We start from the raw sequence: 15,401 nt of genomic DNA, 5'->3' as shown, positions 1-15,401 counted from the left end.
CACAAATATTACACGGAGACAAACAATATGTGAAACAGTTTGATTGACAAGGGGTAACTCAATTTTCCAGAAGATGCGCAGTTGGCGTGATATTACGCCTAATATTTAAAAGGTATGACTTAAACGGTGATAAGACTTGGACAACCTTACCCTAATACGTGAGAGAAACTTCTTTTGCTAATAAAAATGAAGATTTTAATAACATTTATCAGTCTGCTGTCATATAAATTAAAACGATTTTTAATATCTGTCAAATGGATACATTATTAAAAAGATTATAACTGTCCAGACTATAAGGTTATAACTGTTCAGAAGCGCATTTGTTGCTTTTAAATTGCTTAATTTATTAATGAATACTGGACTAATTAAACTTGAAAAGTAAATTTGACAAATTCCAATACTCAAAAGATCTGCTTGCTGTGTGCGAGGAGGAGTAGAAGATAAATTAAAGGTCTTATACAACGCAATAGCAACGCTTCTCAATACAAGTAGATGATAAATTCTGTTTCCAAACTGTTTTCGTACTTCGCCAACAAAATTCCTATCCATGATCATGTCTAAGGAATATTATTTTATTTCTTCAAGGCGAGATTTTACATGTCGTTTGAAAGAGGTACAATTTGGAAGATATTCTTTATGCATTTTTTGGGGGAGGGAAGTAAAAGTCCGTATTCAATTTATTCTAGTTGTGAGGGTGGAATGTGAAGATCTGTAAGGGAAAGACTAACGTATCAAACATTAAAATTATCTACATATACGTAAGCTAAAATTCTAAACTTTTTTAATTTGTAACGGCCCTTTAAATTTCCTTTTCACTTTGGTTTATTCTTTCTTTCTAACCTTAGAGCAGTAAAATCTTTACAATAAATCTTTCCAAACTTTTTTTCACATCTCTTTTCTTCTTATTTTTCCTTTTCAAAAGTAATCTCTGTCACACAATTTTAATTTAACGTTCACGATTCATGTACTTACATAATAGATAAAGTTAAACTAAATCCTTTGAGCCAATAATAATGCTAAATTTACAAACTAAAACTCTTATTCAACAAACAGAAGTGAAGCAGAAGTATAACTTCAATATTCGTAATATATATTTCAACTTCGATTTATTCTCACGCTTTTCTTTGCTGCTGCAATGTAATCAGTCCTTTCCTTTTTCTACCCCACTGCAATTATATTGCTGTAAATGCGTAAAACATTACGCATATTATTATTGAAGAGTGTCTGTAGGCCTGTTTAACGTCACCTTAAATTTTTCATTCCACAATATGTATATATATATATATATATGTGTGTGTGTGTATACTGCAGCCAAAGCCTTTTCGTCAAATTAGCAAATCTTCATAGCACTTGCAGTTAAATGACATCCGAAGAATTTATTCTAACATTTTATGCCGAACTTATGTTTCAGCTTCTACAAATTACTTCGCCTTTTTCTACAGTTGTGAGTATTTTCATAAATGCAATTAATATAATGCATCGATACGACTGCTGAAATGAAGATAGGAGGAAATGTTTGGCAGCAATCACTATTACGAAAAGATTAAAATACTAATCAAGGGAAGGCGGGAGAGATGTTCGGGGAAATTATATGTAACTGCATTATAAATTTCTCCACATAAAATAGAATGTTTCTCTGAATGCTACGTAGAAAAGAATAGATTAATTAAGACATATTAATTATATACTTAATAATTTTTCTATGAAAATCTCCTATTTTTTGGCTTCACTTATTTTCAGATCATAATAAGAATAAAAATATGTTTGAAGCTAAATGCACCGAATATTGAAGTGCTAAAATTATATTTTTTAAATTAAATACATTTATTTAATACTCATCGTTTGGAATGCGTATACCATCTTTAGTTTTCTAGTTATACTAAAAGAAAGCATTCAAGTCCGAATATTCATCCAGAATCTCCAATGTTCCAGAAAATAAAAAGAATGACGGTGGAAAGGAAAATAGTTTATAAATATTTGCACATAGATTCAGAACCTCTTTATAGCACACTTTAATCAACTTCGGCATTATTCTTCAATTAAGGGGGTCACATTGCTTAAATTAAAATAAATTAACGCAACTATAAATTTCTTATTCCTCATTATTTTGCCAGTATCCTATCTAGTTTGAGCATTGGCCTAACTAAGAACTCTCCCCCCCCTCACATTTTCGGTTATAGTGGAAATTCTCAGCATTATGTAATTAAAGATTTATAAGAGAATTTAAAGACTACGCTATTTGACCACTGATCATTTCATGAATATTCTTGCTTAATAAAAAAAAAGCATTGAAATGGAAACTGTCACGACAAAAATTAATTAAAAAATAATACTAGTATGTCTGAAGGTAATGAATCAGAATCCAACAGTTGAGTAAGTAATTGTACCTTAATTCATTCCGTCGCTTAGGTCTACATCAACGTAGTATGATATTAAACCTGCTGTTTAGATAGAAGCCAATGAGTTCATAACCTATCCCTCTGGCTGGGCTTGGAAGTTAATTCTTAACATATTGGCTGAGTAACTAAGTCTAGCTAATGATCGTAAATTAACGAAGCAGGTTCCTAACTGACTTCTTCTTTGTGGATATGCAATGACTAGATTCGCCAGTAGTTACTTTACTAACAATTACCGGACCTTTTCATTTTTTATAAAGCCTTCTTCGAACAAACTGAGATAGGCGGTTTAGGGCACAGATTTATTTAAAACCATCTGAATTGATTGCTCTTGAAACATAGTCCCTCAATTTGAGGAACTCGTATATAAATTGACTAACTTTAACCATTTATTGCTTCCATCTAATCATCGCCCAGCAACTTACTCAAAGACATTAATGATACTTTTAGAGTGGAGCAAGCTTGCGAAACTGGACTGCGTTTGAGAGACGGATACCCATTATGCTTTTTTTTAAATGCCATATAACTTCGGACCTTAAGCCTAATCGATTTCAAATATGGTTAAAAAGAAGGGCTATTACTCATGTAACATACTAGATTTAAAGTAGTCACAACCAAAGAGCTCAACTGAGTTAACTCACTTTGCTAGTTCAATTAATTAATATTAACATTTCGATTTTTGTGAGAAAGAGTTTCAATAAAATTCCATATCATTTACGAATAACACTGCTACAAAATTTCATCCATGGAAAATATAAAATGACTGAAACATGAAAAAGGTGTTTAATACTCATCTTCATTTGTTTTTGCAGTAATTCAGTGCTACTCTTTTCTTTTCCTACCATTTTATGAAAGCTTGGTGTCATATTTCAAACTGCAAGGAGGAGCCAAACAGTGTTCAGATCACTCAAGCAAGAACACTGTTTGGTTTAGTAAGTTTCATCATCGAACATATTTTTTTCTTAAACGTAAATGTTACCAAACATTCAAAGTACTTGCTAGGTAACCTTTGCCAATTTTTTTAATATATCTTTTATCTGCATGATATTAAAACCCTAAAAATATCTCACCGTATTCTTCTCTAGATTGCTCTCAGACCACTAAAAGCACTAGTAACTTACACTTCAAGTTCCACAAATACATCTTTTGCTTTAATGGAGAATGGATATGGACTAGGTTTTCTCGGGCAGAAGTGCTACGCGCTTTCTACATTTTTTACACATTTTAAAAATGATGTGTTCTTTAAATACACTACCTACAAAAGAGGAAAGTGAGTCATGCACCCTTAGCAGATATATATGAATTTCAGAGCAGAAAAGAAATTTTCAATCCTTCAAGGGAAGAATACTTTCAAAACAGACACTATTTTTCTGCATCTCGAAACAATGAATCGTCATTGATTTTCTGATTTCAAATATACAACTAGTATGTCATGGACTTTTTCGTGCTATTTTTCCAGCAGTTTTCAGACGTTGAGTATCTGAACATTAAGAACGCTATTATCCTCTCTTCCTCTGATCTAGTTTTTGCATTATGATGAATGCTAGTTAGATGTTTGTGTTTCGTTTCAAGTGAGAAACTAAATATATAATTCATGTAAAATTAGGTATGTAACGATTGTCATAAAATATACAATCTGTGCGACAACTGACAGAAAATTTCTTGCCAACAGTTGAATCCACTGGAGAAGTACAGAAAATTAGCGCAAATCTCTTTTCAGTTTATGTTAGAAGCATGCATCAGTTTTAATTACGTAATTGGGTTCACCAGCCGCCGAGTGGTAAAAAGTCGCTGAACATTGGTTTTTGGAAGTGTGTTTTATTCCAGAACAACGGGCTGACTGCATGGGCATTTTCGTGGTTTTCTCTATGTGTAATGGGGACACGAGCCTGTTTTTCGTAGAAATCCCTCTCCTAAGGCTTTTGGCATGATCTGCTATAGTCAAACTAAATCTCACAATTACGTAACCTGCGGTGGAAAACTGCATTGTGGATCCTATGATGTACAGGCTTGGAGTAGAGGAAAAAAGCTAAGTAAATATTCCCTTCATAAACGGAAATATTTTCTCATATTAGATAGAACTAACAAATGGTTATTCATAGTAAAAACTAAATTTATTAATTTGAAATTTAATGGGCATATAATTAAAAACATATACCTAATCCTCCACAAGTACCCATTCTTAGGAATACAGGGTCTTCAGCCTTTGCATGATGCATCAGTTTCATTATTTCATGAAGCACCACAGAAATAGAAGGTGAACCTATACCATGCTGGAAATGAAGAGTTATCGATCTTACATAATGCGTAGCTTTATTTAATTGGACATTAAAATCCAGGTCATTTATACTTACGCTCACACACAAAACAGGACCAGCTTTGAACAAAGAATAACGTGAAGATTTTGATATATTGCAGAGTTCATTATCTTTTGGATTAGTTCTTCCCAAAACTTTGAAGACATATTCAGCAAATTCTTTCATTCTTTCTGGCGTGCCACCGACGCAAACAAACTGTTCAAAATAATAAGAATTTGTATAGTACTAAAACACATTACAGACACTTACAAATTGCTCAGAAGGAATAGAATTTGTATTTTACATTTCAAAATCAAAATATCAAAATTATCAAAATAAAACTTAGTCTAAGCAAATTCAAATTCATGTTCAATTTGGAATAATGGCATGGTACAAAAATATCAAAACTGCTAATGCAAACAACCATTGTATAAAATAAATTAAAAAAATAGCCTTACAAGTGTTAGATTACTCTTTCTTTGAAACTTCATCCTGTATTTCGGCTGCTATTATTAATTTATATGCAGAATTTTCTCTTAATATTAAGTTTCTTGAATTTAGCTTATAAAAATAATCATGTTTTTTTCTTACTATACTTATGTTTCTCATCCCTTGACAGCTTTATGATTCTGACAAGATTACTTGCATTTTTGCAGATTATAGCCTTTATTTATTTTCATGCACATTTCAAAATATTTTTTACATTTTAAATTATTTCTCGTACTACATTTACTATATTTGGATTCACTTTTGTTTCTCGTGTGCTGTTTATTAATTTGGGTCAGGTGCCTTTTTGATTCCGGCCTATAAGGGTTGCACTGATGGATACACATGTGATTAAATTAAAATTTTGCTTGATTAAAGATAAATTTTAATTTTAATTATTTGTACATTTGCCAGCTCAGAAGTAGTTTTTTTTTCTTTGACGGTTCTCGGTATACCAAATCTGACGAAGGTGTGCCGGGATATTGTAAAATCCATTTTTTTATTATTATTATTTTGCATTTTTCCTGTGTTTAAAGTATTTTTCTGCGAATTGTGCTTTGCGCTATGTTGGTTTGTCTTGAGGTTTTAAAAAAGCTTTCAATTTGGATATTGAATTTAATTTTTCTATTTAAATCATTTAAGTATATGCAGTTTCATTTTCGTTTTAGCCGGAGCGTTTGCACAAGAGAAAATGACTCGCAGAATACTGATGATAAAAATAATATAATATTATTTCGCTTTCTTATGCTGTAATACAAAACATTCTGCAAACCAATTTTCTCCTGATATGAAAAATATTTTGTTTCAAAAAAATGCAGGCAGGTAAAATTTTTCTAATTAGATCAATAAAAAGATAAATTTCTCTTATAAAATATTAAAATCATGACTTTACAAAAGTTGGATTATTAATTTTATCACTGATTGTATGTATATACTTCTTAACAAATATTTTTGATTTTACGTTAACAGACTTCATTTATATTTAACTAAACAAGGTATTAAAAACTCGTAAATCTCAAAAAGACAGAAATATCATGCAATGGGAATCGCAAAATAAATGAGAGTAAAATACTCTAGCATTCCTTGCCTGTATCTCGTTCTTTCTTGACAAAAGATGCACTGTGAAAAATAAGAAGAATTATTCAATAAACAGTGTCAAAAACTTGTGGGGTTCCAACCTTTTATCTAACAGCTAAATGTGTAGGAACCTCGTGAACACTTAAGCAAATAATCGCTTTAGTTCATGAACAGAGACGAAAATTCAAGAAGGGTTAATTACCCTTTATTTCTCAAAATAAGAACTTAACAGATAGGTCCTTATCAAAGCGTACAGCAAAGCCTCCACTTGAGCTTTGCTGGCAAAGAAGTAAAACTTAACTAATGCTTAACTAAAAAGATATAACCGAAGCTATCAAGATTTCTAAGTAGTTGGCCTTTAAATATCAAATAAGCTGGCGAAGCTCTCAAGGGCCTGAAATACAGCCGAGCGTAGTAAGAGATAGAGAGAATGTAGCTAAAAGGCGAACGCGCGTTAGTCAGAAACTCTGGCTCTCTAATGAAGTCAGTGGAACTTCGACTTAAATACCGCTTTTACTCATTTGCATTAACCGCGATTCTAAAAACATATTCTGGTAGGAAATTGTAAGCTGAAATTAGGAGGGACAGGAAAGTAGCTTTAACTAAACATAACTGTTAAAAACGTAGGATAAACCTTACAAACTCTTTATTAATATAGATTTTGTTATATTTTTTTCATCACATCTTATACTAAGGGAGAATTAAAATGCGGCGATAAAAAAGGGTGAATTTTCATTCTCATTTTTTATGCTTCATAGCACCTTACGCTCTAGAACAAAACTTTTTTTTAATCTTTATGTAAAAGGTATTCGTATTATTTCTATAACTAATGCATTCTTAAAATTATCTTTGATGTAATTTAATTGTCCTCTTACATTAAATATCTAATGTCCAGATTTCATAATGACGTCATTGTAACAGACTCTAAGGGAAAAGAGAGATATGCTACCGTGGTAACTAAAAAAAATCAAAGAATGTAAACCTTTCTATAATGCGGCTTAGACAACAAATAGTTTTTAACCAACTTGAGTACATTTCTTTCTATAGTGAAATTGAATGTTACAGTTTTACACTGGCAGTGATAGAATTTTAAAAGTCTGGTGGACCGAGCTGGCTAGTTATTATTAGCTTTTAACTTCTTTGCTTAAACATAATATTTGGAATTTCTGAAGATAACCATTTAACTTTTCGGAATATTTTGATTGCCTGTCTATCCCTGCTTTCTCTTTCTGTTCCTAGAATTAGTTTATTAAAGAATCTAAATTTCAAAATTTGCATTCATTAATAAACTGTCCTGAGAGAGACATTAATTTATCAGAAAACTACATTTTACATACAGAGTATTTAATAAATTAACCGACGGTAACATAACATTGACGCTTATTACCATATATAATGCATGGAGAAAGTTTCTCTACTGAACACTTATATACAAGGTATGACAATAAAGTTCGATGAATGACGCTAGAGAATGCCCAGTAGTGGGCGAACAACGAAGTGAAGAAAAGATACTCCACAACATGTTTTAACAAGTCAGAGGAATAGATATTGTGGATTTCTGTTAGTAATGCTTTAGCCTGCAAAAGTGTAGCTATGGTTGCAATGAATGGTTTTAACACTTTCGATATGGATGGAATTTCACTCAAGAAGCTGCGAGAAGTGATAAGCCTACTTCTACTACGTCTGTTATTGACGAAAAAATCGAAAGACTGAAAGTGATGTTAGCCACAAAAAGGGCAATAATGAATACTAACACGCACAAAGTAATTTTTTACAAACGATTTGTCGTGTACTTAAGTAACATGCTTCACGATGATAATGCCAGGCCACATTCGGCCTTCGTTGTTTATGAGTTTGTAGAAGTTTAGCCCCTGATTTTCCACTTTACTCACTTGATCTTGCTCTTTTTTCTGTTCTCGCACCTAAAACGAGCTTTAATACTATAATGATCTTCGGATACAATGGATATTCTAAGTCAAGGGTTCTCAATGTGATACTGAAAGAGGATTTTGTTCGCAGTTTTCAGGATCCTCACAGCCCTCATCAAAAGTGGCTTGCAAACAACAAACTCTATTTCGAAGGAATCTGAAACGCCTTTCCTGATTTAGGAAGGAATCTTTTGTTTATGAGAATCTCTACTGACCTTATTGTCATACCTTCTAGAAGTGTAGTAACTTTTAAAAGTTAAATAGCATTCAAGCCTTAGATATTAATAATGTTTGGTTATGAGAACTCTTTGATCCATGAATCAGATAATGACAGCGCGACCATAGTCGTCATGCCTGTGAAGTACTCATCTGAACGTTCATTTCCGAGTCCAAACCAATTTTTTATGTATTCTGTCTGCTGTCTCGATATACGTTTTCCATCTGACTACAAAGTAAGTAATTATTGTTTGAAAATCAACTTGATTTTTTCTCAAAGCTAAGTTCAGAGCTCTACCATTTTCTCTGGTTTTTACGTACGTATACTGTGTAGTTAGATAATTCGCAATAATTTTTTTAAATTTAATAATTAACATGCTTTTGTTAATACACTACCGTAATTTCTTGTAGGCAGTCTTTTGATGCAGTTTACGAAAGCTCATATATAAGAACTCTAAAATATTTCTTGTTCAGTAAATGAATGTTATGCAAATTAAATTAGCGCTATCATAATTAGAATTTTTAAGCAAACATAATTTTGTTTAATTAAATTCATTCGAACAAACTAAAAACTGAGATCAGTCTTTTAGATTTTCTCTCAAACATGAGACAGACAGGCGTTCAGTTTATTCTTATGACATCGATTCAGTATCTCTTTTTGTATCAGGAAGTTCACCAGTGGCTAAAATGCGAAGCATTGTTGATTCATCTCGTTTCCTAGCACAAGAAACGGAACAGACTGGCTGCATAGGTATTTCCATGTTTTTGTGGCTTTGCTCAGCGTAAATACTGGTCAGTTTTTATTAGATCAGGTGCTCGCAGCGTTATCGATATTGACCATCCGGGCTTTGAAGAAATTTTTAAAAGGGGATCGATTGGAAATTGATAGCTAGATATATCTCGGAGATTGATCAGAAAATTAAGATCCCATTGATTACAAAAAACTCATTATTGAAATTGATAATTAATTGCTTGCGGGGTCGGTACTGCCCTTCTGTGAGTTGAAGAAATTTTAAAGAGAGTCAATGGTCATCAAGGGTTCAATTAAGTGTTTATAGACAAAAGTGTACTCCGGCAACTCATCGGAAGTCAAGATTCTATAGATTACAAAAAGTTATTAATGGAACTGATAATTAACTGCTTATTAATATAAAGCTATATCATGTAGTAAGAAAGCTATCATAAATATTAGGGAAAAAGGTACTTTTCCGTTTTGCCGGCGCAGGCGATAAAGTTTTCAAAACAAGTTGCCTCATTTTCAAAACAAGTTGCAGCCATTTCTTATCAGATTAATTGTTTTTTTAATACTGGCATAAAACTGCATAGAATTTTTACCAGATAGTTCAATTTTATGCCCTACGGCCATTCGCGGTAGATAAGTCAATTAGGATGCAATCACACCGCTCATCCAAAGGGGAAAATACAGAAAAGGCAAAGTAAATTGCTAAATTCATCAATTCTAATGTGAATGCACTAGCGAAGTAAAGCACTGCGGTTTAACAAAATTTCTGAGTAAACTTTTTGTACGAATAAAAATGATTCTTGCATTTAAACTTCTATTCCATATTAAGATTGAACTCGAAATTAATGTAGAATGAACTAATAACTGGATAGAGGGATAGAGATGCATGGATTTCTAAGTTAGAGATGCTGTTTTTAAGTTAGAACTATGCAGCAAAAAATAACTCCACTTTTATGAACTTTGAACAGATCATAAATCCTACTAATAGGTGGTATAAGAAATATTTTTAAAACTGAGTTAGAAGAAACGAAAAGACATAATAAATATTTTAACTGTCGTGAAGTCAGAAGTTAAAGGGTCTTTAGAGCAGATTAAAGATCCCTAAACTACCTTCCCCCAGACACAAATAACACTAATACGCCTCACATAGTTAATTGCTCTCTTATTTAAAGGCATTTGTTGGAATTAAATGACCGTCTCAATTACTTCCTTTTCATAGCTTATTTCGGAAGCTCCTTAAAGCTTTTAAAGCAATGAAAGCGTAATATATCACATAGTTTTGAAAAAAAAAAAAAAAAAAAAAAAAAAAAAGAACGCTGTCTACCAAACAGATTGCTCAAGGAGCTGCGAAAATGACGCTATAATATTGACCTTGGAAGATTTGAAGAGTAACTTATCTCATCTTAAGTAAAGTAGAATACTAAAATAGAAAGAACTAAACGTCACAAATAAATACTCCATACAACTAAATCAGAGCCAATATAAAGAGAATATTGGCGGATTCATTTATGTCTTTTCGTCCCTAATGCATATTCGTACATTCTGTTTTTATTGCTGTTATTAATGGATACTATTCACTGCTATTATTAATGGGTTAGTAGAGTCATTATTCTTCGCCCATTTAATTTTGCTTTGATTTCGATATCACTACCTACTTAGGATTCTAGTCTACTTGAATCAGAAGTTTATTAGCTGACTATTAAAACGTTTGAATTTCTGTCGATAATATGAATAAATAAATAAAATAGGTTTCAGGCTTGGTAAGAAATGGTAAGAAATTTAAAAGAAAAAATATGAAGCTCCACATTTCACTGCAACGCATCCGATTTTTTGAAAAGAAGACACAAATGCTCCAAATCTTTTAATCATCGATAGTATTATTTTTGACAGTACTTCTACAGTTTAATGGCAAATTACTAGATATATACTAATAGCTAAAGTACGTTAGGATGTACAGCTAATGTATTGCTGTTTAGCAATGAGAATTTCAGCCTCTCATTTTTAACAAATAATGTTGTGTGGCTGTAGCTATTATGCTTTCTTTAGCTTTAGAAAATATAAAAAGTGACATTTGAACTATAATTACAAATTTGTTTCTCAGCAATAAAATGAAATGCATCTCATTTTAACATAATTGATTACTTTAAAAGACATTATTTGCTTCGGAAAAATTTAAGAATTCTAGAAATCAGTGTCGATACCGATTACTAACAGTTCTGATTTAAGGAATCGATATAATTTATATAATTCTTGAATCGTAGGAACTGGATTCTAAATTTAATATTTTATATTAACTGCTCGATAAATATTGTCGATACTTTTAATTCTTCCTTTCTGGTGGTGATACACCAGACTACTGGACTCGAAGAGCCTACCTCCATTGAAATGTCAGCTTTCGAATTCTGTCCCGAAGTAGCAGAGTAAATGCTAAAATAGTCCAAACTAATTAAAAATAACACAAGGTCCTAAACTGATAATAAGGAAAGAAACGTAAGATTTGTAAATAGAAGAAACTGCAACGCTGTCAAGCTGGTTAATAGGGTACATATAATCAAAGTATCACAAGTAAAGGCAAATATGAGTCAATATGGCACCATAAAGAATTATAAAAATGTAATCCTCTCTAAATAACAAATGCTAAATACAGAAAAATTGTCAGTACTGATTAACTGCATCGAAAAAAAATATTAATCTAACTGTTATCGCTTACTCTTTTTGATTTCCAAAAGTGGGTATAAAGAAGATTTTTTGCAAAAAAAGACTACATAGTTTGCTTAAATAATCCGTCTTAGATACACGCGGTGTCTCAGTACCACGTTTCAGAACTTCTAGTAGGGGTAGGGTGAACTCTGGTGATTGGGAGTTTTATAACCTTTTAGGGTCGAAAATGCTTTCCTGACTCGCTGGTGTACACAGAAACACCAAAAATTAAAAGACGCCAGTTAAGTTCACATTCCTTTTAATAATAAATTTAAATGAACAAAAGTAACATGAGTCAAAGATAGTGGTCGAAGTTTCGTCTACCGTCTCCTCACATCGACAGCTACGGCGCATGGAATTACGAATATTCCAGGAATATCTCGAATTTCTCCGGCAGCTACTGCGATTCGTGCAACCAGCTCCTCGGCGTCGTCAACGGGGGTGTCATAAACCATTGTCTTCATGTGCTCCCATAAAAGAAATCAAGACATAATAGGTCCGGTGATCGAGCAGCCCAACTCACCGGACCACCACGTCCAATCCCCTGTTGGCCAAATGGGACGTCTAGGTGGGTACGAACACGTTATGGCTGAAATGGGCAGGGCCCCCATCCTGTTGGAACCACATTATCTGTCGCATCGATGCAGAAATTTGTTTGTCATCTAGAAGTTGCGGCATGACTTGCTGCAGAAAGATGAAGTAGTTACCATTGCTTAGATGAAAAGGCAACAGGTGAGGTCCGATAAGGTAATCCCTCATAATGCCGACCCAAACATTAACCGAAAACCGACTCTGCGCTGCATGACGTCGATTTCCATGAGGGTTTTCTACCGACCAGAGATGGGCTTTATATATGTTGAATAGTCCTTCCCTCGTGAAGGATGCCTCATCGGTGAACAGCACATTAGCAGGAAAATGGTCATCTGTAGCACACATTTCAAGATACCATTCGCCCGGTTGAAGTGCCTGGATACACATGACATGATAGGATGCATTTTCTCTGAGAATCCTCCAGATACTGGAACAACCCCGACTGCGTGCGCTACATTTTGAGTACTCAAACTTGGAGTCCCCTGTACCTGATGTAGCATATTCTCTTCGATGTCCGGAGTCTATGCTGATCGTGCCTGACTCATGGCAGTTCTTTGAAAGGAACCCGCTTCCGCTAACCTCTGGTGCAGCCTTGCAAAGAAATTATGGTTGGGTATACGATTCAAAGGATATCGTTTCGCGTACAAAAATTTCTGTCAAAATAGTCACTATGCTAAATAAAAGGTACTCATGCTTCTTTTACAGACAAAAAGCTAAAAGTTACTTAACAGACGCAAGCTGGCGATTTTCACCAATTTTTTTTAATTACTGAACTATCGATATTTATCGTAAAACATTTGGCACAAACTTAACATTGTTTCACTGCGGCTGTTACACAAAAATCACATAACACATGGACTTTAGTTCCTTTTTTTAATTACACTAATTCTAAATATGAAATAAGCGATGCGAAAATATGATACAAAAGAAGCGAGTCATTCTACGTGTCTGTCACAAACACAATATTATATCAACCACATGAAAAAGTAGAAACATAGAAACTTACACACATTCTACAACGATAAATTAAAGATCAATTACTGAACTTCCGTTTGGAGCGGGCTGATGATTCAACCATCAAATAAACAAATTAAGCGATTTTAGATCTTATACACTGCTCACAATACTCACATGCACAACATTAGCTATTTAAAATACAAATTTTAATTATTAAATAAAGATTATATACTTATGTGTTATCGTAACCCACTTAAGTCGAAGTCGCCAAATTTTTAGAGAACGTGTCAAACTCTGGTAATTATGCGCATAACGATTCTTCAGGCAACCGTGCTCATAAAAACCTTCAGTCAAGCAACGTTCTTTTGTTGCATTGTAAGGGCTTTTATAAGTAAAGCATCATATACTACCCATTAGACTTAAACCACATTATCTGCCGCATTTTAAAATATGCTTTGTAGAAGTTGCCAGCGATGGAAGGAACTGCTGTAAAATTTCTCCAGAAACACAGAATTCTGAGGCAGATTACCTAAAGGGAAAAATAAGGCGATGCGTTTGCTAAATATCCGATGTTACCGGAGTTTGTACGATGCCGTACCTCTGTAATCACCTGACGCTTTTTAAGTATACACAGATCGCTGTATACTTGGGAAGAAGAAAAGCACACAAAATTACAGAATGATTTGGGGGAAAGTGCGTTTTATGTCTTAATGTAAGACAAAATTTTTCATTAACAACTAAAATTTGTATTTTGATATACTAAAGTATGTTTCCTTTTCATTTGATGATAATGTTTACCAACTTACTATAAATAACTTTAGTTTGGATATCTTTTTAAAAAAATGCCACGAAAACCAACAGCTTGCATCTAATAAGTAACTTTTACGTTTTCTTTTGTAAAAAATCGTGAAATTGCTCAAAAATCGTTGAGTTAATACGTAAGTACCAACTTTATGATACGTTAAAAACAAAACGCATCCTTCCGCGAAATTCCTCAGAAATTTTTTTGCGCTGCTCTTCCTCCCGTGTACACATCGATATGCTTTTGCTTAAAAAAATCAGAGCATTGCACAAACTGGGCATTGCGCACCACCAATCTACCACCCACATGTCATAATTATTCTCTTAAGCGATTTTGCAGCATAATACAGTATTTCTGCAGAAATGTTACCCCAGTTTCTTCTATTACTGGCAAATTCCACAAGCACATATTTTAAAATTGAGTTCAAGGTAAAAAATATCACGTTTTATAAAATATTACGGAATAATTTGGATACCACAAAAAGAAAGCATACGAAAATGGTGACGTTGCATGACTAAATGATTGTCATGAGTATGGTTGCCAGAGTTTGCCATATTCTGAAGATTTGGCGACTTCTACTGAGGTGGTTGCATTAATATATAAGTACCAAGATTTGGGTTTAGTTTAGTTGAATATTATCAATGTGAATCCCGCTAATTTCACGGACATTCTTATCTACGAAATCCTGGCTGAAGACAAAAACCTCCGCCCATCTCTTGAGTTCAGAATTCTAAGTTCCAGTTTTCTGGTTTTCAAGCAGCATCAATCGGGGTCGGTTTCTGGGAGGGTGACCTCCCACGTGACTGGCTCCGACGAATGAACAGTTAGTATTCGGGCTATCCTACACAGGTCATCCGAAGTTTCTTTCTCCGGCCCCTGCTTGGCGGATTCCATCCAAGATGTAGCAGTACAGGAGCAAAGTGCTTCTTTTTTTCTTTCTCTCTCTTCAGCACACTTCTACCTCCACTAGAGGAGAGAAAATTTCTTTCAGGTTTCTACTCTGTCAGGCCCCACATGGGATCATATCAGGAACTGGCAAGAGCAGGATTTTAATTTCCTGCTGAAAGCCAATATAACCGCAAAGTTCCAAAGGTTTAGTTGATTATGACAAATCACATTAGGGCTATCTGCCTAAGGAGAAGGATGACTTCGTGGAGCACTTTCTAAGGGGGAAAGTGGATCGTATCCACGTTATACATAGCGAAAACG

The 15,401-nt window shown here is 33.6% G+C and overlaps 1 protein-coding gene across 4 annotated transcripts in view; it reads right to left on the bottom strand.

Annotated features, from left to right (window-relative positions):
* LOC118182496 (uridine phosphorylase 1-like) overlaps positions 1 to 15,401 on the bottom strand; it is a 77,834-nt gene that overhangs the window by 19,504 nt on the left and 42,929 nt on the right. For 3 of the 4 annotated variants that reach the window (XM_035351848.2, XM_035351847.2, XM_035351849.2), the window contains exons 3-4: positions 4,751 to 4,909; positions 4,555 to 4,669 (exon numbers count right to left, since the gene is read on the bottom strand). In XM_035351848.2, the coding sequence (XP_035207739.1) occupies positions 4,555 to 4,669; positions 4,751 to 4,909 (274 nt within the window). The remainder of the gene's footprint in view (positions 1 to 4,554; positions 4,670 to 4,750; positions 4,910 to 15,401) is intronic. The other variant, XM_035351851.2, reaches the window with a different exon arrangement.

This window comes from Stegodyphus dumicola, chromosome X2 (assembly GCF_044657685.1).
Source record: "Stegodyphus dumicola isolate Sdum_Otavi_A_Nest chromosome X2, ASM4465768v1".
In the NCBI taxonomy this organism is placed as follows: domain Eukaryota; kingdom Metazoa; phylum Arthropoda; class Arachnida; order Araneae; family Eresidae; genus Stegodyphus; species Stegodyphus dumicola.
Note: the sequence above shows the minus strand (reverse complement) of the source record. Positions and strands in the feature narration are given on the sequence as shown.